This window comes from Balaenoptera musculus, chromosome 15 (genome assembly GCF_009873245.2).
Source record: "Balaenoptera musculus isolate JJ_BM4_2016_0621 chromosome 15, mBalMus1.pri.v3, whole genome shotgun sequence".
In the NCBI taxonomy this organism is placed as follows: Eukaryota; Metazoa; Chordata; class Mammalia; order Artiodactyla; family Balaenopteridae; genus Balaenoptera; species Balaenoptera musculus.
The window spans coordinates 25,165,790-25,188,508 of record NC_045799.1 but is presented as its reverse complement, the minus strand read 5'-3'; the positions used below and the strand labels follow the sequence as shown (position 1 = coordinate 25,188,508).

The following is a 22,719-nucleotide window of genomic DNA, read 5'->3' as shown; positions in this document are numbered from 1 at the left end:
AGTAATTCCACTTCTGGGACACTCTGTCCTAAAGAAATAATCCAATATATAGAATGAACTTTCCCTCAGATGCTATTATTTATAATATTGAGAAATTGGAAAAAGCTTAAATGACCACCTAAACTATGACCAGTCTAAATTATAAATCCACTCATGGGGAAACTATGAGTTATTAAAAATGATAATTATTTTAAAATGGTGCTTATTGAAAGCTATGCAGCAATAAGGACAAATACGTTATATATACTGTGTTATAATGTTAGTTGAAAAAATTATGTTACAGAATTGAATGAATGATCTAACAATGTAATCCAAATATAATGCACAAGAAAAAACACTGGAAGGCAGTATACCAAGATGCTAACAATAGTTATGTCCTATAGAGGGGTTGGGGTTTAGGTGATTACTTATGGAAATTTCAAAAAATAAACACACAAGTACAAACACCCAAATTAATGGCCAAGAATTTTGAAATAATAAAGCAAAACTTTAATTTTGGTTTTAAGCAAAGGAGGCATGTAGTGATATTGTGACGGTGTGGAGGATGAATTGAGTGGTAATATGAATGGAGAAAGAAGGGCTACATTCTAAAAATATTTAGGAGGCCAAATCAGCAGGGCTTGGTTTTAGTATGTGAATCAGGAAATGATTCACTGTGTGGAGGGAAGAAGTATATGGAAGTATGCCTAGTAGAGAACATCAGCTCAGGGAGTTTAATGACTTGTCCAAGGTCACACAGTTAGTAAGTAAATGATTGATTGATCCTGGTCTGTCTCTGTCCAAAGCTCATGCTCCTGCAGCTGAGACATCTGTATATTAAAGTTTGGGAGAAACTTTTTTTTTTTAAAACCAGCTATTGCAGTATAGAAACATGTTTAGTGTAGTGTCCTTTTTGAGGGGAAAGGGGACCAGAAAGGGTTAGTTAATTCTTTCTAAGAGGATGATGGGGGGAAAAGACCGTAGAGACCACAGCTGCTTCTGTCATGATCAGTTGAATAAATTAGTTTAGAAGTTCATTAGGTATTGGGCATGTTATGCTTATTGTTTTGGGGGCTGGCTTTTTTTCCCCCCTAAGTTGTTATGGTTCATTGGTTTACTTTTTTGGTTTTTTAAAATTTATTTTATTTATTTATTTATTTATGGCTGCGTTGGGTCTTCGTTGCTGCGCGCGGGCTTTCTCTACTGTGCCGAGCGGGGTCTACTCTTCGTTGCAGTGCACGGGCTTCTCATTGCGGTGGCTTCCCTTGTTGCAGAGCACGGGCTGTAGGTGCACAGGCTTCAGTAGTTGTGGCTCGCCAGCTCTAGAGTGCAAGCTCAGTAGTTATGGTGCACGGGCTTAGTTGCTCCACGGCATGTGGGATCCTCCCACACCAGGGCTCGAACCCGTGTCCTCTGCACTGGCAGGCAGATTCTTAAGCACTGTGCCACCAGGGAAGCCCTCATTGGTTTACTTTTATTTGATGCTCGTGGTGGCTGGGCCTCCTGAACTTAGGTATGCAAATGTTACCATATTACATGCAAATGAACATTTTGGTCATTACGCCAAGTTTATCAATGATGCTGCAGCTATGGGAGTGAGAGAGTTCAGATTGGCAGCTTCCAACAAGGGACATTTATCTAAGCAGCTCCCTGAAGGGGTCACCTGAGCAATAAATGCCCCATCTCCACATTGCATCATATAGACTAGTCCAAGAAAAGGCGGTTGTAAATTTGAGACTATACCTTGGGGTCTGATACCTAGCCCTTCAGGAAGAACTCAATTCATACCAACGTGCTCACTATGTGACCTTGGGCAACTGCCTTTGTCTTTCTGCACTAGGGTTTACTCATCTGTAAAGCGGGTGTGACTTATAATCTCTTAGAGGATTGTTGTGTATGAATTTGGTAGCTTTAGCTAGTGAAGGGGCTTGTAAACCACGTTTAAGGAGTTGGACTTGATTCTTGGTGGTGGGAAGCTGCTGAAGGGTCTTAAACAGGAGACAAGGACACACTTGCTCAGTGGTTCACTCAAGAGGCAGAGCTTAGTAATATTTGTGGAATTAATGTTGTTACCAGAGGGACAGAGTGGCTATGACAGTGACATATTCTCAGTGGTCCTCTTTGGGCCAAACATACAGCACTGTGGGGTGGTGCTTACAGCCCTGAGTTGTGTTTAGATCAGCACCTTGGAGAGAGGTCAGCTTTCTTTTCTCCTGTCTGAATGTGGGAAATTAAATATATATATTTATATGCCAGTGCATATGCTTTCGGCGGGATCAAGCCTTAGTGGGACTGTGAGGGGTAGCATTAGGTGTTTTCAAGGAGAAGGATTGTTGTAATGAGGAAAATACTGATTTCACAGGAAAGGATTTTAATCAACTGCCCTTACACCTGAAGGGCACAGTGCTTGGCTGCAGTGCCAAATTGTGTACCATCTACCGCCTACTTCCAGCCAACTGGCCCACTGCCAGGGTGCCTCTGTCTAGGAAGACCTGCAGGAGCTGTCCATCCCAGGGAATATCCCTGTCCACATTTTTGTAGCAATCTCAGGTAACAGTACACTCCTATATGTTATCTCCTTTGACCCTCACAACAACCTGCACTGCAAGTGGGCAGGGCAGGGATTTTCATCCCCATTTCACAGATGGGGAGCCTGAACCTCAGAGAAGTGAAGTGCCTTCCCAAGTTCACCCAGCTAGTGGAAGTGGGGTTCAGGACCTGGGACTCCACAGGCAAGCAGGAATTCAAAGCTAATAATCCCCTGTTACTATTTTAATTTGGGGCAAGGTCTGTCTTGGGAGGGGTTAGGCCGCCCTCTCTGTGTTCCTCCAGTAGGAAAATGGGGACGTGTACACTACCGTGGCACAACCTGCTGCAGCCTTATTCAGAATAGAGTAGCCACAGAATGTGGAGGTTCCATCGGAGATACCGAACAGTGAGCAAGCAGAGGTTTCTTGCAGTATCAGCCCTTGCAGCCCTGTTGCCTGGAAGGGGAGAACAACCTGCCTTCTGGGTCCTCAAGGTACAAGAGGCCTTTCTGGGAACCTTCACTTAGGGGCGTCTTGGTGCCCGCCTTCTCAAGTTGTACTCTCTGGGGACTGCTTTACTCTTGATACTCATTTCTTTATTCATTTAACACTTAATGAGTGCCTACTCCCGTGCTTCCTTTTATGTTCAAGGCACATTTCCAGATACTAAAATTTATTGCATCCACAGTGATAGTATTCTTCCCTTGATCATAGTTCAGCTCTAGATTAATGTTACAGTAGAACTCACTACCTTTCATACTCACAAGAAAAAGTTCTTCTGGGTTCTAACAATAACAATACTAATAACAGTAGCATACTTTCTAACGTGCCAGACATTGTTTTAAACATGAATTAGATTGTTTTATCCTCCAGCAACCCTAGAGATATGTATCACTACCCCCATTTTATAGGTGAGATAACTGAAGCATAAAGAACTTAAGACACTTACTGAGGGTCCTCTCGCACAGCTAGTTCAGTGGCAGAATGAAGGCATTTGGCTTCAGAGGTTACTCTCTTGACCATATTGCGTGGCCTCTCACATGGCAGTAAGCATTTAGGCTTTGATTCCTGCTTGATGGCAGCACCCTGTCCACAGCAGCAGGTTGTACCTCTCTATACGCCGTGTCATATGACCCACTCAGCTCTGGGTTGTGCTGAAAAATAGTACTACCCCATTAGCCCAGAACAAAAAGAAGTTTTGTACACTGATGAAAATTTAGCCATGCACCTGGAAGATTCAAGGTACATTACTATGTCTTGGCACACTGGTTAAGAGCTACTCATCTGCCCCAGCCAGTCACACTCTTGGGTGTACAGTGGCATTCAAGAATGAATCTGATATCTATCTTGCTGTCAATAAACTCCCTAGAGGGAGAGAGAAGAATACTGTGTAAATAGCTGTGATACAAGACTGAAAATTAGAAATACCAAAAAGAAGAGTTACAACACGCTTCCCCTTCCTGGCTGGTTTCCTCATGTCCTCTAGTCTGGGGAGAGAGGGTCTAGAAGTACTAGCCTCTTCAGGCACATGCCTTCCTTTCAGATCACCAGGCTTCAGGAAGATGTTAGTCCTCATTAAGCCTAGATCGTCTTGGCTTGCAGGATATAGCATGACCTAGAGCAGATGACCAAGATAAATCACCTCCTAAAGCATTTGGTGGCAAATTCTTGAACTCATCCTTGGCCTGCATCCTCTTCTCTCTTTCTTGAGAAGAAAGGAAAAAGACTAAGATAGTTTTTCATAGTCTAACACCAAAGTCTACAAGAAATCAGGTTAAAGGACTCGAAAGAAATGAAATAAACTCTATTTTTTGTTTGCTTTGCTTTTTATAGAGGTTGACAGGGATGGGTGAGAGTGGTTTAGAGCTGCGCTACTCAAATTATAGCCCACTGAGTAGATGGATGCTAGTTCGCAAACTTGCTGGTTTGTGATGAGTACAGAAATTGAGACTAAGCGCTTAGACACCTTTACAGTAATTTGACATTTGTATTTTACAAATGTATTTGTCTGTAATGGATTGGAAGTTTAAAAAGCAAAACAACAAAAAACTGCTTCTTCACCACAAGTAGTTTTGAGAAGTACTGGCTCAGTGTGACAAAGTGAAAAAGAGCTTCAGTCTTCTTGTCTGTAAAACAAGATTAATAATACCTACCTCAAATTGATGTTAAATAATATTTTGGCATACTTAATATGTGCCTGCCACTGTGCATTGTACATGTATTATCTTATTTAATTCTCGCCACAACTCTGAAATAAATTTTGTTCTGAGGCTTGGATAGGTTGAGGGACTTTGCAGAAGTCAAACCCTGTAATAAGTGTGTAGGTGGGATTTGAATGGGAACTAGCGCTCTTGACTGTTATGCCATGTTCTGTGTAAAGAGCCTGGCGTGCAGGAGGGCTCCCTGTCACTCCACTTTCTCTACTTCACTAGAGGTCTGGAGACCTGCTTTCTCATTCTGTCACTGATCCTAACTTATTTTGTGATCTTGGGCAAGTCACTTCTTTAAACCTTAATGATCTCATCTACCCTCAGTGGTAGGGACTATGTTTTATTCATTTTTGGTTCCCCAGCATTTAGGTGGACAGGGCTTGGCATATAATGGGTATTGAGTACTGAGGCAGTTGATTACACTGGATGATCTCTAAGGGTTCTTTCAGTCTCTACTCTGAACATCATAGGTACTTTATCCTCTTCCCTCTTGAGCATCATATTCCCCACCTACTCTACCGGCAGCATGACCTTATTTCCGCATGTCTGTTTGTCTTAAGCAGTCTTGATTCTGGGTACTTTGAGACAGCCCACATGATGCCCATGTTTTTACTCGTTTTTGAAATGTGTCTAGAATAAACCCACCAGAGATAACACAAGTATGGGGTGGAAGGGGCTGACTCACAAAGTCAGAAATGTGCTCTTACTCCATTCTTAGCCAGTGGGGCCTGGGCCTAGGGCAGCTCTGCTGGCAGCCCTGCCAGGCCTGACTAATGGCTGCAGCCTGGAGCAGGGTTTTCCATGAACTTCATCGGGGTCTCCAGTAATTGGAACATGGCACCTTCTGCCTTGTAATGGATGGCAGAACAAGAGGGGCATTTGTCACTGCCTGACTTCCCTGTGGGGAAAGAGGCTCATAAGTCACAGCTGACAAACCCTTTGATGACTTTTAAACTTCATTTACAGAAAAGAATAGCTGTAATCAACCAACAGCAAGCAGTGACTAATCTTGCCACATTATCACTGTGAGGAGCCAGCCCCTTGAGTTATGGGAAAGGGGAGAAGTCCATCCCCCAGGCTCACAGTAAGTGCTTATTGGCTCTTGGACTTGAGAGTATGCACTCAGCAAGGCTCCATGAGTTTTTTCCCAAAGGATCAGAAAGTGTTAGAAACTGATCTCCTGGCAGGTAGAGTGCATGCCTAGCACAAAGCCATTCTGGGCCAAGGTTAAGAGCACTAGCTCTTGTCTCATACAGCCTGGTCCCAGCTCTGCTTGTGTAGGTCCCATTTCCTAGCTTGTGTAGGACTAAGCTCCAACTAAGCTTAGTTTCCTCATTTGTGAAAAGGACACTATATATACCACCACCTACCTCATAGCAGAAGACATAGTACAGTTCCTGGCATGTAGTAAGTGCTCAGCAAGTATTGGAAATGTTAACCCTGGAAGAGCCCTTCGTGGTCACATGCTCCCAAACTCATGGTCATGTGGTACATCAGCAGCAAAGCCAGGACCAGTCTTCCTACTGGGGGATGGGGGGGATGACGTCTGGCAAAAGTAAAGATGCTGACAATCATTTGTAGTTCCCCAACTCTAACTCAGTACTGGGGATTGTAAGCCCAAGTTTGTACCTACCTACCCTTTGTTGCCTTTCCCTCCATAGCTATAAGTGCTGCTTGTCACAGATGCTAAACCTCAGCCTAAGGCCATAGTCAAGAGTGCAAGATGCAGGGAGGGTAGAGTATATACTCAAACCACACTGTGGGAAGAGATGGCTGAGGCTCCAGCTCTACCTTCTGTTTCTGCTTTGGGGTCTCCCCTCAGGGCCTAACAGATGCTGATACCAGTGTTAGAGTATAGGACTAGAGACCTCATGGTGTGGCGGGGAGGTGAGTCAGTGGCTCAGCAAAGCCTGGAACTCCTCCCAGCCAGTGTTCTTTCCTCTGTCAGTCCCATACAGTAGTGATTTGACAGGCATGGGGAGGGGGCACTCTTACGAAGTTTTTAGGTTTGGTACCACATACTAGGACAAGGGAGAGAGCATGCATAGGCCCCCTACCCCTGACTCCCTTATTCTCAGGTGAAACGTTGGAGCATTGGGAGACAACCTGGGTAAAGAGGATTAGGACTGGAATGTGGAGGATCTAGACTGCCAGGCTAGATTCATCTCTTTGCATAGGGCATTGGGCATTTGAGTTTCTTATGTAAATATCTACTGGTCTCAGCCATTATACTGGGCTCTTTACAAATATTATCACTAATCCTGGGAGGTTGGTATAATTCCCATTTTGCAATTGAGGAACCTGAGGCCCAGTGAGGATAAGAGACATGTCCAGGGTTATATCTCATAAGTGGTAGGACTGGGATTAGAACTCAGTCCTGTCTGACTGCAGAGCCTGTGCTGTTTCTGCTATTCCATGTGCGTTCTTTTGTTATTAGGAAACAGTCAAGAAACAGGTTCCTGGAGAGAAGGCTTTCTTAAAAACAAGTGGAGGGCAAGGCCCGTGAACACTGTTCCCCAGCACCTCCACAGTGCCAGCACAGAGGAGAATACTCAAAAATGTTTGTTGAATGAGTGAAGGGGATAGGAGTTGGGTAATAATAGAAATAGGTATAATCCCCTATTCATTTATAATATGTTACAGATGTACAGAGAACTTTCACATCAATCAGCCTATTTGATTTTTATATCAGATTTGAGAGGTAATCAGGAAAAAGATTATTTCTGTTTTCAGAATAGGATGATAAGACTCAGAGAAATTACAAGACTTGTTTCAGGTCACATGACTAAGAGCAGCAGAGCCAAGCCTCCTGGACCTGTAGCCTAGACCCCTTAAACTCTCCACCCATCCCAGGAGCCCTCAGTGTTCAGCTTGATGGGAACTAGGATTTCTCTTGGAGGTGGGAATGGTCAAGAACTAAAGAGCATTCCTTGGGAAATTAGTCCTGTCTGGCCAGTAATGATCATTTGGGCAGTGATAATGAGCTGGGGCCTGGAGAGTTTAATGAGATTAACAGATGTTCTGTCATCCCTAGCTGCCTGGTAACCAGGAGTCTCTGGACCAAGGAGGCCCTGGGTACTGATCAGTATAATTGCTTGGCTTCTCCCCATCACTGATAGCTATTTTCCGTTAAAGTCACCCAAATGGCTCCAGCGTTATCTAAGGGCAGAGGTCTGGCCACAGGCTGGTATGACCACTCATCCCCGTGCTTGGGAATAAGGCTGGAGATGTCCAGCAGAACTGGCCCAGACAGAGGCTCTGGATAGCACTGGTTGGGGGGGATGGAGGACCAAGAGCAGCAGAGGTCCAGTGCTGAGGAGGATTCACAGAGTTTGGGAAGTGGGTGTTCTGATGGTTGAGTGCCTCAGAGGTCAGGCTGAAGACTAGGTCCTGATAGGCAGCATTGGAAGGGCATGAGGTTTGGTAAGGCAGAGTCATAGGTTTAGAATAGTTGAGACAGTGACATGTAGAGCGTCAAACAAGAAGCCTGGATTCAAGTCCCCTAGCTACTTCCTTAACCAACTGGGGGACCTTAAGTAAGTCACATATCTTTGCTGATGATCCTCAGCTTTTTCATCTGTAAAATGGGATTAACAATGTCAGGCTCAAGAAAATAAACTGGGGCTTTCTTTACTAAAATCCTGTGCAAATATGAGGCATTGTAGTAGAAAAGGGAAAGGGGCGAGGAGGACCAAGGAGAGGGTGTGGCTGGCTCAGGGTGACACACTCTCACCATGGGAATCAGTACCCAAGGCGTCTCTATGCTTAGGTTTTTGGAGTCAAACAGACCTGGGTTCCAGTTCTGGTTTTGCTCTGTTAACCAGTAACTTGGTCTCTCTGAGCTTTCTTTCCCTATCTAAATTACCTCCTTATAAGGCTGTTGTGAGAATTAAGTAAGGTGAGGTTTGTAAAGTCTCTTAACACATAGTTGGCAGTCAGTAATTAGAGGCTATTCTTATTGTGATGCCCCTCTGGGAGGCTCATTTACTCAAAGTTCAGGGGTTCAGGTACCTTTTAGGGCTTTTCTGCCTTGACAAAGCCCTGTCACTTTACCACATGTTCAGGCTTGGCTCTTCCAAAACATAGCTTCCATCTGAAATGTTTCATCTGGGGAAAACGATTTGTTTTTTGCCAAATTTCTTCTTTTCTTATTAGCCTGGAGGAGCCAGCCTGGAGGAGCCAGCCCATTCCTTTGAGCTGTAAATTGCATTTCAAAGCCTGTGTTCCTGGTGGGTTTTAATTAGCTTAAGGTCCCAGCTTTTTTTTTTTTTAAATAAATTTATTTATTTATTTATTTATTTTTGACTGTGTTGGTTCTTCGTTTCTGTGCGAGGGCTTTCTCCAGTTGTGGAGAGCGGGGGCCACTCTTCATCGCGGTGCGCGGGCCTCTCACTGTTGCGGCCTCTTGTTGTGGAGCACAGCTCCAGACGTGCAGGCTCAGTAGTTGTGGCACACGGGCTTAGTTGCTGCACAGCATGTGGGATCTTCCCGGACCAGGGCTCGAACCCGTGTCCCCTGCATCGGCAGGCAGACTCTCAACCACTGCACCACCAGGGAAGCCCAAGGTCCCAGCTTTTATGCAGCAGTTGTTTTAGCAGGTAAAAGTGAAGATATTTATTTGGGAGCCAGTCCCCAGTTTTCTCAAACACAGCGTATCTAGACTGCCTCCTCCAAGCTTCTCACTGTCCTGAGGGCTTGTCTCTTAGCAGCCCAGAAGGAAAAATGAGATATAAGAACCCTAGACGTAGAGTCTGAGGACCCGTGGGGTTCTTGGCCCTGCTACTCACTGGCTACGGCATCCTGGCCATGTCCATTCCCCTCTGTTCCTCAGAGAGTAGGGGGCATATAAGCTCCATGCTCACTAAGGTCCCTGCTAATCTGACATTGCACAAGTCTCTGGGAACAAGTTGGGTTCTTGAATCCCGCCCCCCCCCCCCCCATCTCTGCAAGAACAATCCCTCTACCCACCTCTCCTTAGCTCATTGCTAAGCATGGGGCCTCTGGGGGCTACAAACACCTTGCTCTCAATTACACAGCTAATCTGTGAGGCAGAGCTTGGCCCAGGGGGGGAAATAGCTTATCAAGTCAACTAGCTTCTGCTGAATAGGATGTCAGTATTTTCTAGGGCTCCCGCTCTAACCTGGTGGGAATCCCGGAAGAGCCAAGATAGAATTGTGTGGAGAGGATTGAGTTGGGGATGGTTGGTGTGCAGACGGGGGTGTTTGGGTCAGAGGCTAGAAAAAGGTGCCTGGAACCCTAGCCTCTAGTAGTCCCCCCAACTCCTCCATACCCCTACTTAAGGGCCACAGCTAGCCCTTCTCACCACCTTCTGGGATATTATCCTCACTGCTTCCTCCCTAATGTTTATTGAGCATTTACTGTTTATTGAGCAACTTTGTCGAGCTTGCCTCTAACATTTGCAGGGCAGAACAAGAGTATAGATGGAGACCCACATACCCTGTGTCTAAATATTCGAAGGTTATAACTTATAAGTGAGGCTAACAAATTGGTATTTTCATAACAACCTGGAAGACCGTATCTGAATTAGGGATTCTGTACCTGAACCTAGCAGTTCTAGGAGAGCTAGTCTGAGCACGCTTTCTTTTCATTTTGCACCCCCAACTCCATTCCTCAGTTTGAGGAGCTTCATGGACATGTGAGTGGATACTTAAGCTTTTCTGAACCCCCAGAGAGACCTACCCCTTGAGATTATGCACAACAGCAGCACGGCCTGCCCTCTGAAGAGTGTGCAGGCCTTGAAAGCAGATTGGGGGCTATTTGGTTGGGGAATACAGCGGTTAGGTTCCCGGAGCATGCTTCAGGCAGACATTTCTCCTTGACAGTGCAGGGCAGCCACATACATATATTTCCTAAGTGTCTTCTCTACAGATCAGAAAACTGAACCCCGTGTGACATGGCTTCTGACTGCCTTTCCTTGGCATTGTACAGAATGTGCTCCAGTCTGACCTTGACCCTCATCTAGAATGGGCCCAGAAATGGCAGTATTAGTAGAACAGAGACGTTCAACTAGTTAGAGTAACTTTTAGATCTTATAAAGAGCTTCACAGTTTGCAAAGGCCTTTTATATACATCGTCCCAAACCCCAGGTGATGAGAGAAAAGACTGGGTAGAGGCAAACCCAAAGGACTTTGCTCACCAGCCAAGGAGTGAATGCTGATCCCACTATAGCACCAAGCACAGGTGCTCAGCAGTGCTTCCTGTTCAGTAGTGTTAGAGCTTACTAACACTACTGAACAGGAAGCGGTCTGAGGGAACCCAGCGATGGTCATGGCCCTGCCAGGGCAGTGGCAGAGCCAGTAGTCATCAGTAGATCTCTGAACCGTCATCCCCCCTTCTTTTCTTTCTGTCTTGGTCCACACACCTGACCTGGTTGGCTCCCTCCAGCCAAAGCAGGTGGCATCTCCCTGGGCCAAAACTTCATGACTTTGTGCTGTCTCCAGGAGACAGCCCTGGAGATAGCTCAAAGGAGAGAGTTATCGGATGCCCATGGAGGAGCCCCACAAAGTTCTTGTATACCCATGGACGCACAAGGAATTAACCTTTGAATGGCTTGTCATCCAGGTAGGAGAGGGATTGTCAGAGAACTGTGAGGCATGGGGAACCCACATACATTGAGCATTTCTTTCTGCATATGGGCAGTGTGTTAAGTGTTTTCACGGGCAATCTCTTTTGTGTCCCTCACTGCTTTATAAATGTTGATGATTGGATTCAAAGGCAAACTGAGTAACAGAAGAGTCCATCTTCCCACGCCAGCTCCAAAACTGGCACCAGCCCCTTCATCAGCAGCAGTGCCCTCTCAGCCCTCAGCCTTTTACCTGCGATGACACACACTTGACCCCAGTATATCCTTGCTACTGCAAGCCCATAATAGGAGCAGGTTCTTCCGCAGAATCGTTCTCAGGTCCAGCGTATGGTTTCTTTGCAAACAGTACCATCTGCTGGTCAGAAAGTGCTAACTTCTAAGCTGGGAGGATTGAGGAGAAAAGGGTCTTTTTACCCTAATGGGACAAAAGATACAGATATCCCAGCTTATACTCAGCTCTTCTCTAATTCACTAAAAAGAAACCCCCTCTGCCCTAAAATATTAGGTAAATAGGCAGGTGTTTATGGTTAGCCTAAGCTGATGAGAGTTTTTATGCATACTGCCTGGTGGTTCTTCAGCACCTTCTGCAATAGCTCTAGGGTCAGGTTTTAAGATAGGAGTGTTCCAAAAGGGAGTTGCACCAACCTATGCCAGTGAGCAGAAGATGGCCAGGAAGTATAAATGCCAGGGCTTACATAGGCCTTTCCTACTGAAATTGAGCCTCCTTTTCCCTTTCCTGTTGGAGCCTGTGCCCAGATTATAACCTGTCCAGGAAGGGGAGTAGGAGAGAGTTGTACAGCCCTTTGGGGTAAAAAACGTTGCCTGAGTATAGAGAGCAAAGAGCAGGTATAGTATCATCTCTAAGCAAAGAGGACAGAACTTGAATAGTAAGTGTAAAATGGATAACTCTAAAAAATTAATTTATTAAAAAAACTTCTCAGGGCTTCCCTGGTGGCGCAGTGGTTGAGAATCTGTCTGCCAATGCAGGGGACACGGGTTCAAGCCCTGGTCTGGGAAGATCCCACATGCCACGGAGCAACTAGGCCCGTGAGCCACAACTACTGAGCCTGCACGTCTGGAGCCTGTGCTCCGCAACAAGAGAGGCCACGATAGTGAGAGGCCCGCGCACCGCGATGAAGAGTTGCCCCCGCTTGCCGCAAGCCCTCGCACAGAAACGAAGACCCAACACAGCCAAAAATAAATATAAAAATAAATAAACTAACTTAAAAAAAAAAAAAACTTCTCAGATAAATATGCTGACTTACTGTAGTACAGTTGACCCTTGAACAATGCAGGGGTTAATTCATGTATAACTTACAGTCAGCCCCCTCCACATCCACAGTTCTTCAGCATCCGTGGATTCAACCAACCATGGGAACCATGCAGTATTGTATTTACTGTTGAAAAGTATTTGCATAAAAGTGGACCCATGCAGTTGAAACCTGTGTTGTTCAAGGGTCAACTGTATTTAAAGTGGGTTTAGCCCTGGGAAGGAGAGTGATAAATTTGATAGAAATGGGCTTTAGGGACCAACGACCTGGGTTTGAATGCCTGTTCCTGGCAAGTTAATGAACTTGTTGGAGTCTGGTTTTGGTAAAATATGAAGGATAATGATAACACTCATGGAGTCTTTTTTTTTTTTTTTTACATCTTTATTGGCGTATAATTGCTTTACAATGTTGTGTTAGTTTCTGCTGTACAACAAGGTAAATCAGCTATAAGTATACATATATCCCCATCTCCCCTCCCTCTAGGTCATCACAGAGCACCGAGCTGATCTCCCTGTGCTATGCAGCAGCTCCCCACTAGCTGTCTATTTTACATTTGGTAGTGTATGTATGTCAGTGCTACTCTCTCACTTCGTCCCGGCCTCCCCTTCCCCACTGTGTCCTCAAGTCCATTCTCTTAAGTCTGCATCTTTATTCCTGCCTTGCCACTAGGTTTATCAGTACCATTTTTCTAGATTCCATATATATGCGTTAGCATACAGTATTTGTTTTTCTCTTTCTGACTTACTTCACTCTGTATGAGAGACTGTAGGTCCATCCACCTCATTACAAATAACTCAATTTCGTTCCTTTTTATGGCTGAGTAATATTCCATTGAATATTGATATATCCATATTGAATATCCATATGAGCCACGTCTAATTTATCCACTCATCTGTTGAACTCATGGAGTCTTGGAATTATTCAATATCGCATGCCACCCTTAGCTCACAGTGAGTGCTCAGTGAGGTTTAGCTCACTTTTTTCGAAATGGCTGGTTCTAATAAAGACAGCCATGGTCCATGTCTGGATCAGACTGAGCAGTTTTCTTAATATGATGTTGTTTTAGAGCAAACATTACTTGCATTTACGATGTGACCTCTTTACCATGGTTCTACATTGAAGGAACAGAAGAAAAGCTGTGGAAAATCTTCAAGTTTAGATCCTGCAAGGGGTAGCATTTGAGATGAACATTAAAGAAAGAGTGGATTTGAAAGAACTGGAGTCAATATGAAACTTAAGTAATGTTATAAACCAACGTGTAACCTCAATTAAAAGAGAAGAATTGAGTCAAGCAGACCAGGGTTCAAATCCCTGTCCTGTTATTCACTAGCATTGTGACCTCTGACTTTGCATTTCCTCCCTTATAAAATGTCCTAATTCTGCTGATCATGTCAGTACCAAATGACGGAACATATGTAAAGCACCTATATGAGGTGAGCAGCCAGTGAAATGAACAAAAATGGGGAGGCTGGATGCTGTAGGGGCGTGTGTGTAGGAAGGCACAAAGCAATCCAGTTTAGTCAGGTTGTGGGCCATGGGCAGCCCTTGAGCCCAACCCGGGTTCCCAGCCTCACAGTAGCTTTCTTTCTTCAGGTGGCCACCATGTCCTTGAAGATCCAGACAAGCAACGTAACCAACAAGAATGACCCCAAATCCATCAACTCTCGGGTTTTCATCGGAAACCTCAACACAGCTGTGGTGAAGAAGTCTGATGTGGAGACCATCTTCTCCAAGTATGGCCGTGTGGCCGGCTGTTCTGTGCACAAGGGCTATGCCTTTGTCCAGTATGCCAATGAGCGCCATGCCCGGGCAGCTGTGCTGGGAGAGAATGGGCGGGTGCTGGCTGGGCAGACCCTGGGTAAGCATCTCTCCATGGCCCTGCCCCTGGATTTCTCCTGGGCAGGTGCTGACCTGCATTCTTTAGCTTCCCTCTTATCCTCTTTTCTGTCTTCTCCAGCTGTCACCCACTATAAGATCAGTGCCTGTATGGGAAAATTTTAGAAGTTTCAGGAAAACACTTCTGTTCTGTCCCTGCTTTCACAGTGTAAGGGTTCCAGTTAAAATGCAGATTCCCCAGAGAAAGGGAGCAGAGTGGACTAGCACAGCCTCTTACATTGGGCTGCATTTGGCTTAGGTTAGAACCCTTTCTGAGAGCCAGGAGGAGGGGCTGGGAGCATAAGGTGAAGCAGGTGCTCTTGGTCTCGGTGTTACGTACATGAGATGTGGCCGTGTTGGAGGCCTACCTTGGAGCCTGTATAGTGTTTGTATATGTTCACATACTTCGGTGTATTTGTGTATGTTTGAGAAGGATATGTATTCCTGAATATGTGGTATGTGGATGTAACTGAACATGTGGAGAATATGTGGACACTTACCTTACTTACTATGTATATATGTAGAGTTATGTGTGTATCAGAATATACTTGAGTGTGTAAGCAGATATTCGTGTATTCATTTACCAAATATTTATTGAGGTCCTAACATTTGCTGAACTCTGCTCTAGGCATAAAGATGTTTGGTAGAAGGTTTGTGTAAATGTGCATTGGCTCATTTGCATATGGGCAGTTAAGTATAGGATGTTGGAGCCACGTCTGAGTGTAGTTGAGAGTGTGTGATCTTATTTCCTGGATATGTGAACGTATGTGTGAGGGTGTGTGTCTGATGTATGTGTTTATGTGAGTGTACTTGAGAAAGCATATAATTTGATGTACGTGGCGTGTGTGTGATTGTGAGCATGCATGCATGTATCTGAATGTATATGAATATATAAACAACTATATGCATGTGATGTGTGGGTATGAGTCTAATTTATGAAGACCTCTGTTGTCCATGTTAGTGAGTGAAGTCCATGTGTATCTCATGTAAACACATAAATTGCTGCACACGTGCATGAGGGTGATATGTGTATGGGTGCTGATATCCTGTCAGCATCTGACTCTGCCTCCTCCCTCCATACAGACATCAACATGGCTGGAGAGCCAAAGCCCAACAGACCCAAGGGGCTAAAGAGAGCAGCATCTGCCATATACAGGTGGGGCGCTCTGTCTTGTTTGTCTGTCTCTGGGTGGGATTGGTTCCTCTTTCCACAGAGGGAGTGAACACTGGTGGTGACGGTATGCCAAGCCTAGAATTTGGGGAGGTGTTTGGAGATGAGGGCCTGCGAAGAGTGGGCTGAGTGGCCGTCTCTAAGCCCCGGCCCTCTCCCCTTTGTTTCCCCAGTGGCTACAGCTTTGACTATGATTACTACCGGGACGACTTCTACGACAGGTGAGCGGGGGAGGGGCGTGCCCAGGCATGAAACAGCCAAGCTGGAAGCGTCCTGAGAGATTGCTGGTGCAGCCCACTCAGTCCTCCAAGTGGGAACTGAAGCCCAGAGTTGTGGACAGGCATCTGCCCAAGGCTGCTCCGCAAGTTAGTGGCAGAGCTGGGACTGGGGTCCAGTTCTATAGGTGCCCAGGCCAGAGCTCTCCCCAGCCCACACTGTCTCCCAACTCTCTGACCGCCCCTCCCCCTCCTAATCCTGGGGTGGGACTCAATGGGACTGGACAGCCAGGGGACCTATAAATGTAGCAAGGTGGAATACAAAACAGGTGCAGGGCCAGGTGCAGGGAATTTGAGCCCTCACGCTTCTGCTGTTCCGTTTCCTTACCTCTCTGAGGTGCCCAGCCAGCTGAAGGAACCTCAGAGCTCAGTCTGAGCTTCTTAGCCTTATATTTATAGCCAAGAGGCCAGCAGTCCTTTGGAGGTCTGAATTAGTCCCTGGTAGGCTGTGGCCCACCCCCAAGCCTACCCAGACCCCAGCATCCATGGCACCAGCCACATTCTTGTGGAAATCATGGTGGGGGCTGGCCCAAGCTTCTCCTCCTTCCTGCTTCTCTCCCTCCCTCCCTCCCTCTCAGCCTGCCCCAGGCTGTCCAGGAAGAACAGACCTCTCTGAGCCTCAGTTTTCTCACCTGTGAGTGGTTTCAGGCGACAGTGCAATGTAGTGGAAAGTGCCCTAGCCTGGGAGTCAGAAGACCTGGGTGCTAATCTCAGCTCTGCCACTGAATAGATTACACAACTTTGGGCAAATCCCCTCCCAGTCTGAAATGGGCTTGCACCAAGTGATCCCTCAGGGCTCTTCCAGCTCTGGGATTCTGTGGTTCAGTGATTCTGACCAAGGCCAGAGCCGCCCCCTCCCCTTAGGGGCAGAAATGCAGGGTCTGGGACTGGGTCCATTCCCAGAGACTCTCCATCTCCAGCCATCACCACCCTAGGGCAGGGGCTCCCTAAACAAAGGAGTACCAAGGCATGGGGCATTGAATTGCCTAGTGATGGCAGGTTACCTGGCTGTCATCAGGAAAGTGATCCCATAGTACCCTGTGGCTGCTGTTCTGTGCAAAAATGTGGTAGCAGCAGCAGCGGTGGGAGAAACCCCTACTTGGCTTACTGAGTTTCTGCCTGATCAGGAAGAGAAGCCCTCCTGGAAAGGGCTGGGTGATGGCGTCGGGGGTGCAGCATACTGTCTGGTATAGAGGGTCTGACCGAGCTGCCTAACCTTGATACTCCACTGGGCCCCCTGCCCCTCCATCTCCAAAGTCGAGTGAGAAGGATGGGGTGACTGGGGGCCCAGAATGAGGAAAGGGGCTTGGACTCCAGCCTCATGCCTCTGAGGTCATAGGCCCCTGAGTTGAGGGTCTCGGTACCCTGGCCCTTCACCTATCACACCTTCTAACGTGTGTTTTTAACCAAGTTCTCTCATGCTCTACCCTCACAGCAGCCTTGGGGGATGTGGGGGGCACAGAGTTCGGGGTAGCCATCCTCATAGGCAGATGGGAAAACTGAGGGTTAGGCAGGCTTAGGGATTGACTCTCACTCCCTCACCTCTGTTTCCGGCTGGGGATTTGTACTGCTTTAGGGAGATTTGCAAACTCTGACCAGAGCTTGGGGTACAGTTGACTGAGCAGAAGTAGGTCAGGTAATAGAACAGGACTGGGTGTCAGGGTGATCTAGGGAAGTCTCCTTTCTGGGGCTGTCAGTTTGCTCCTCTGTTGAATGGGGCTAACCATTGAATGGTGGTAACCATTACCACCTGTCACCTCCCCTGCTCCTACCCAGCTTGAATGGTAGGAAAGGTGGATGTCGTAAGGTCACTGAGGTCCAGAAAGCCCTTCCTCTTCACCCTCAGGACTATAACTGGGAAGGATGAGGTATGGAGTGCAGGCTACCCAGCCCTTCACCAGCCCTACATGTGTTGCTCTAGGGTCACAGTGCCCCCTGGTGGCCACAGGCCATGCTGCAGCCTCTGGCCCGTTTGCTCTCACAGGCTCTTCGACTATCGGGGCCGCCTGTCACCAGTGCCAGTGCCCAGGGCAGTCCCTGTGAAGCGACCCCGGGTCACAGTCCCCTTGGTCCGACGTGTCAAAACCACAATACCTGTCAAGCTCTTTGCCCGTTCCACAGCCATCACCACCACCGGCTCAGCCAAGATCAAGTGTGAGTGACTATATCTTCTTCCTAGGTAATTTTTATTTTTGTCATTAGCAAAATAATAGAATCACATTTTTTTACATTGGAAAATAGATAAAGGAACAAATCTCCCACAGTTCTGCAGCTCTAATACAACCAAGTGAGTATTTTCATGCATTTCTAAGAGGAAAGACCGACATTTGTGGAGGAGGGTCTTGGGTTAGGCACAGAGTCCAGTGCTGTGACATGGAGCCCAGTGAGGAAATGGTGTCATCTTTCCTTTAGTAAGCACAAGGACAGGTCCACACAGCCTCGCTACTCCACATTCATTCTGGTGTGCACACGTGGTCAGGCACTCAGGAAATCTGATTGTAAAACACATTTACACACCTTGAAAGACAGATACCACTCTCTAACATAAGCAAAGTCACATGCTTGCTCAGGTGCACACAGAGGTACACACCACACACCTCCATTTTTATCCATCCCCAGTCCCTTTCAGAGTTGGAGGGGTCGGGGATGGTGGGGGAGATCCAGGTTCAGAAGGGCCTCCAGGAAGTCTCAGGGGGAAGCCACAGGCAGCTCTGGCCTTTTCCCTGGCCAGAAAAAGACTGTGGACAAGGATAGTTTCTGCCACTGGCCTGTCTTCCTAGTTGACAGAATGGGGCTAGGGTCTTGTGTTAGTGTCAAGCTCCCAGCCCTTAGGTGACATCCCTGTACTCCCTCCACTCTCAGTAAAGAGCAGTGAGCTGCAGACCATCAAGACAGAGCTGACCCAGATCAAGTCCAACATCGATGCCTTGCTGGGTCGCTTGGAGCAGATTGCCGAAGAGCAGAAGGCCAATCCAGGTCAGCTTCCAAGGGTCCCTGCCCAGATCAGTGGCCAGGGGCACAGGGCAGAGTGTGGGGAGGACAGTGCATGGGGCAGAGAGGGACTGTGGCCTCCAATCCCACCTGGACCCACTGTGCTGAGGCCTAGCTTCCGCTAAGGTGCTACCCTGGGCAGCTGCCCCAGGTTGATTTTTATTCCCCTCATTCCCCGCTTCCGCCTGAAGATGGCAAAAAGAAGGGCGAGAGTGGCAGTGGCAGTGGCATCGGCATCGGCAGTGGCAGTGGCAGTAGTGGTGGCGGCAGCCGGCCACCGGCCCCCCAAGAGGACACAGCTTCTGAGGCAGGCACGCCCCAGGGAGAAGCACAGGCTCGAGACGACGGTGATGAGGAGGGGCTGCTAACACACAGCGAGGAAGAGCTGGTGAGGGCATGCGGGGGCGCAGGGGGAATTGGGACTGGGACTGGACTTTGCACCCTTGGTTGCAGGAGGGCTGCAGGGGGAGGGGGAACCTCTGAGCCGGTTGGCTGCCCTATGAGCTCCCTCCTTCTTTCCCAGGGATTCTAGTCCTGTGAGGAAGAGGGGGGAACGAACAGGGAGTACTTAGCTATTTCAGCTGCCAGTCAGAAATCCCACTGAGGACTGGGGCAGACCTCTCTCTAGCCTAAGGCCCATTCTAGACTCTGTCTTCCACATGAGTCGGAGAAGGGAAGAGTCACGGACTCAAGGAAACACACAGTCTGCAGAGTTCCAGGGAGCACGAGGGGGATTGCCTGGGGAAGCCACAGGGAGTGTGGGTATCTACTCCACCTGAGGATTTTCTAAAAGCCATTGTTGCCTCAGAATGAAAACAGGCTGTCTCAAGAGGGAGTGAGCTCTCTGTTTGTTATTGGAATTCTTCAGATTGAGGCAAGGAGCTCATATTAAGTGGGAAAGTAGACCAGATTCTGAGTCTATAAGATGTCTGTTGTATGCCTCGTACTCAGTTACCTAACACTGAGCACCAGGCCCCGTAGTTCACGCTTTTTAACTTTATTTAACCTTAACAGCAGCCCTGAACTCTGCAAAGTATTACTCTTGTCACATTTTACACCATGAAGAAACTGAGACTCAAGAGGAGTCAAGTAGCTTGCCCAGGGCGTTGTAGCTAATAAGGGTTGAGCCAGGATTGGAGCCTGGACTTCGGCGGGTCTGTGAACTTTCTCCACGTGGCTGGGTTCTGGTGTGAGGACAGATGGGCTTATGGCCATAACAGTTGGAGGTCTTCCTCATGCCCAGCTTGTCTCTTCTTATTTAAACCTAGCCTGATACCCCATCTTACTCTTTCAGGCATAGTCGTCTCCATAGAGGCCCTAATGACGGCTTCGATGCTCCTAAGATGGGAGCTAGCTCACCAGTCTACTAGGCTTTCGGTCTGCTCCAACCTAAGAAGGTCTTTCTATGCAGAATGTGCCCCCTGGCACACCTAGAACTTCCTTGACTGGTCCTTTCTCTCTCCTGAGGGGCCTTCAGACTACACTGTTGGGATCCCAAGCCAGCCTTTAGTTAGACTGGTCCCATAGTTATTCCCTTTGGCTATCCCTCCCCCTTTCTGAGTGTGGTCTCCATATGTGCTCTGGGCCCCAGGGTAGGACAGAGCTTGCAGTGAGTGATGTGTGGTCCTTTGTTGTCTCCTCCCTATCAGGAGCACAGCCAGGACACAGATGCGGAGGATGGGGCCTTGCAGTAAGCAGGTACGGGGGTCCTGGTGGGGAGGGGTGGAGCAGACCTGGCAGGGTAGTGCTGTGCCCAGCAATGAAGGCTCTGTTGTCCCTAGACATCCTGCCACGCCCATTTGTGGTAGGGGCTTGGTGGGTTGCAGAGCAGGGAGCCGTGGATGGGCTAGCCAGGTCCGCCCAACAGGAGTTCCCTCAGAATACTCTGAGCCACATTGCCTGTCTCCACTTGTAAAGAGCTCCGAGTCTAGTGGAGGAAGACAAACTATTACCACCCAGTGTGAGCAGGATGACAGGGACTGGAGAGCCAGGGGCTCAGAGAGGGGTGTGGTGGAAGAGGTGATGTGTAGCTGAGCCTGTTGAGGACTGAGGGAGAAGCGTCTGAGGGAGCACCCTTATCACAGGCACAGAACGCTGGCAGTCCTCGGTGTGTGAGAAGTGGCCAGGAGCCTCCTGTGGCTGCAGTCCCAGCTCTGCACAGTGGGGAGAGGCAGCTGCTCATCATCAGAGGGTGATGATTATGCCAGACTTAGGGGCTGGGATTTGATGCTGTCTGGAGGAAATGCCCCGTGCACCCCAGCCCTACAAGGTTGTGATTGTGCCAGTGTAACAGATGTAGAAACTGAGGCACTGAAGGGGGCAGGGAGATACCACGTATCTCACAAGATCCCCAGGTGGTAATTGGTGGAGCCTAGATTTGAACCCAGTGGTGTGGTCCTCAAAGCTCACTCTCTGGTTGGTATTTACCACCCTGCTCTACCCCACCCTGGAGGGAAACCAGGCCACAGCAGCTCTGCCCATACTCTGCCCCATTCCTTTGGGGGCCGTTGCCAGAGTAAGACAGGCTTGGGCAGAGGAAGGCCTCAAACAACAGAGGTGTCTGTACGCATGACACATTCATGCTATGAGATGCTCCACCACACATTTACGTTTAGGCAATCTTCGTGGTTTGTTTTACCTGGGAGGCTAAGTTTTACCTTGTTAAGCCAGTTTGCAGGAGAAGTGCTGGGGACTCAGGTTAGGAAACTGAGGCTTAGGGAAGGGGGAGATTTACCCAAGGTTTCATGGCCAGAAAGTTATGAGGCCAGAGCCAGAGCACAGGCATATCTCTTGTTTGCAAACAGCAAACACCATTCCACTCTTTCTTCTTCCCACCCCCTGTTATCAAGAGCACGAAGGGGCTCTTCCTCTCAGCCTTAGTCTCTCTTTTGTGTCTCTTTCTCAGTCTGACAGGAGCAATGGCCACCGGCAGGAGAAGGGCGTACACCGTACCAGGCCTCAAGCTGGGCACCCACCCCTGGATAACCACCCCCAGCGGGTCCCAGAGGAGAGCTGGCAGCAGGCACCACCTCCCTCACACGTCCCAGCCAGTGCCACATTCTCTGCAGGTGGAGTTATCGGCATCCCCTTCTCATGTACCCTCCCTCCCTGTTGGCACTGCCCAGGCCAGAGGGCAGAGCACAGAGTTTCCCTATACTCTTGCCTCCCCTCCCCAGGACACTCCCAGGCTTGGGGTTTTTTCTATAGGTTTGGAGGGGGGTGGGACCCACAGGGAGGGGACCCTGACAATAAAGAGATTGGATCCCAGTTTGCTCTGAGATGGAATGGTTTGCATTTTCTCATGAAGGTGCCCTGGCCCTCCTGTCCAACCAGAAGGCAGGTCTGCTACACCTGCTTCTGTTCCCTCCTTCACTCCTCTCCGCCAGAGAGCATTGTCTAGGGTGCCTGAAACTGATCTGTCTGGGCCTTAGTTTCCATGGCTAAAATGGGGATTAAAATGGCCAGTAGGGTTGTTCGGGAGGGTCAGATGTGCCAGTGACCACGAGAGCATTCGTGGTAGAAGTGCCAAGCGATTTTGATCCACTTGGTCAGGCAGTGGTAGGTCCAGGCCTCAGTTTCTAAGTCTGGTGTTTCCCAGCTCTAAAATGGTTCTAGAACTCGCCACTTCCTCCCCTTCTGTGTCTTGGTTTAGGACACTGTTTTTTCACAGGGATCTTGGGCAGCAAGGGGAAAGAGGCTAGAGGCTGAGGCCTTCAGTCAGAGACCCAGACCTGGAGTGAAAAGTAGCCCCTTGGAACTGGTCAAAAGACTTCAATCTGGAGAGTTGGAAAGTTGAAGAGGGTGTCTAGAGGAAG

The 22,719-nt window shown here is 48.0% G+C and overlaps 1 protein-coding gene across 8 annotated transcripts in view; it reads left to right on the top strand.

Moving 5' to 3' along the window:
* Window positions 1-22,182, top strand: part of RALY (RALY heterogeneous nuclear ribonucleoprotein) — an 81,074-nt gene extending 58,892 nt beyond the window's left edge. For 6 of the 8 annotated variants that reach the window (XM_036825907.1, XM_036825903.1, XM_036825905.1 and 3 more), the window contains 8 exons: window positions 14,186-14,450; window positions 15,551-15,623; window positions 15,812-15,859; window positions 17,835-18,067; window positions 18,776-18,889; window positions 19,096-19,292; window positions 20,554-20,602; window positions 21,810-22,182. In XM_036825907.1, coding sequence (XP_036681802.1) covers window positions 14,195-14,450; window positions 15,551-15,623; window positions 15,812-15,859; window positions 17,835-18,067; window positions 18,776-18,889; window positions 19,096-19,292; window positions 20,554-20,598 — 966 coding nt within the window. In that variant the 5' untranslated portion in view covers window positions 14,186-14,194 and the 3' untranslated portion in view covers window positions 20,599-20,602; window positions 21,810-22,182. The remainder of the gene's footprint in view (window positions 1-14,185; window positions 14,451-15,550; window positions 15,624-15,811; window positions 15,860-17,834; window positions 18,068-18,775; window positions 18,890-19,095; window positions 19,293-20,553; window positions 20,603-21,809) is intronic. The other 2 variants (XM_036825909.1, XM_036825910.1) reach the window with 2 other exon arrangements.
* Window positions 22,183-22,719: the final 537 nt, after the last annotated feature.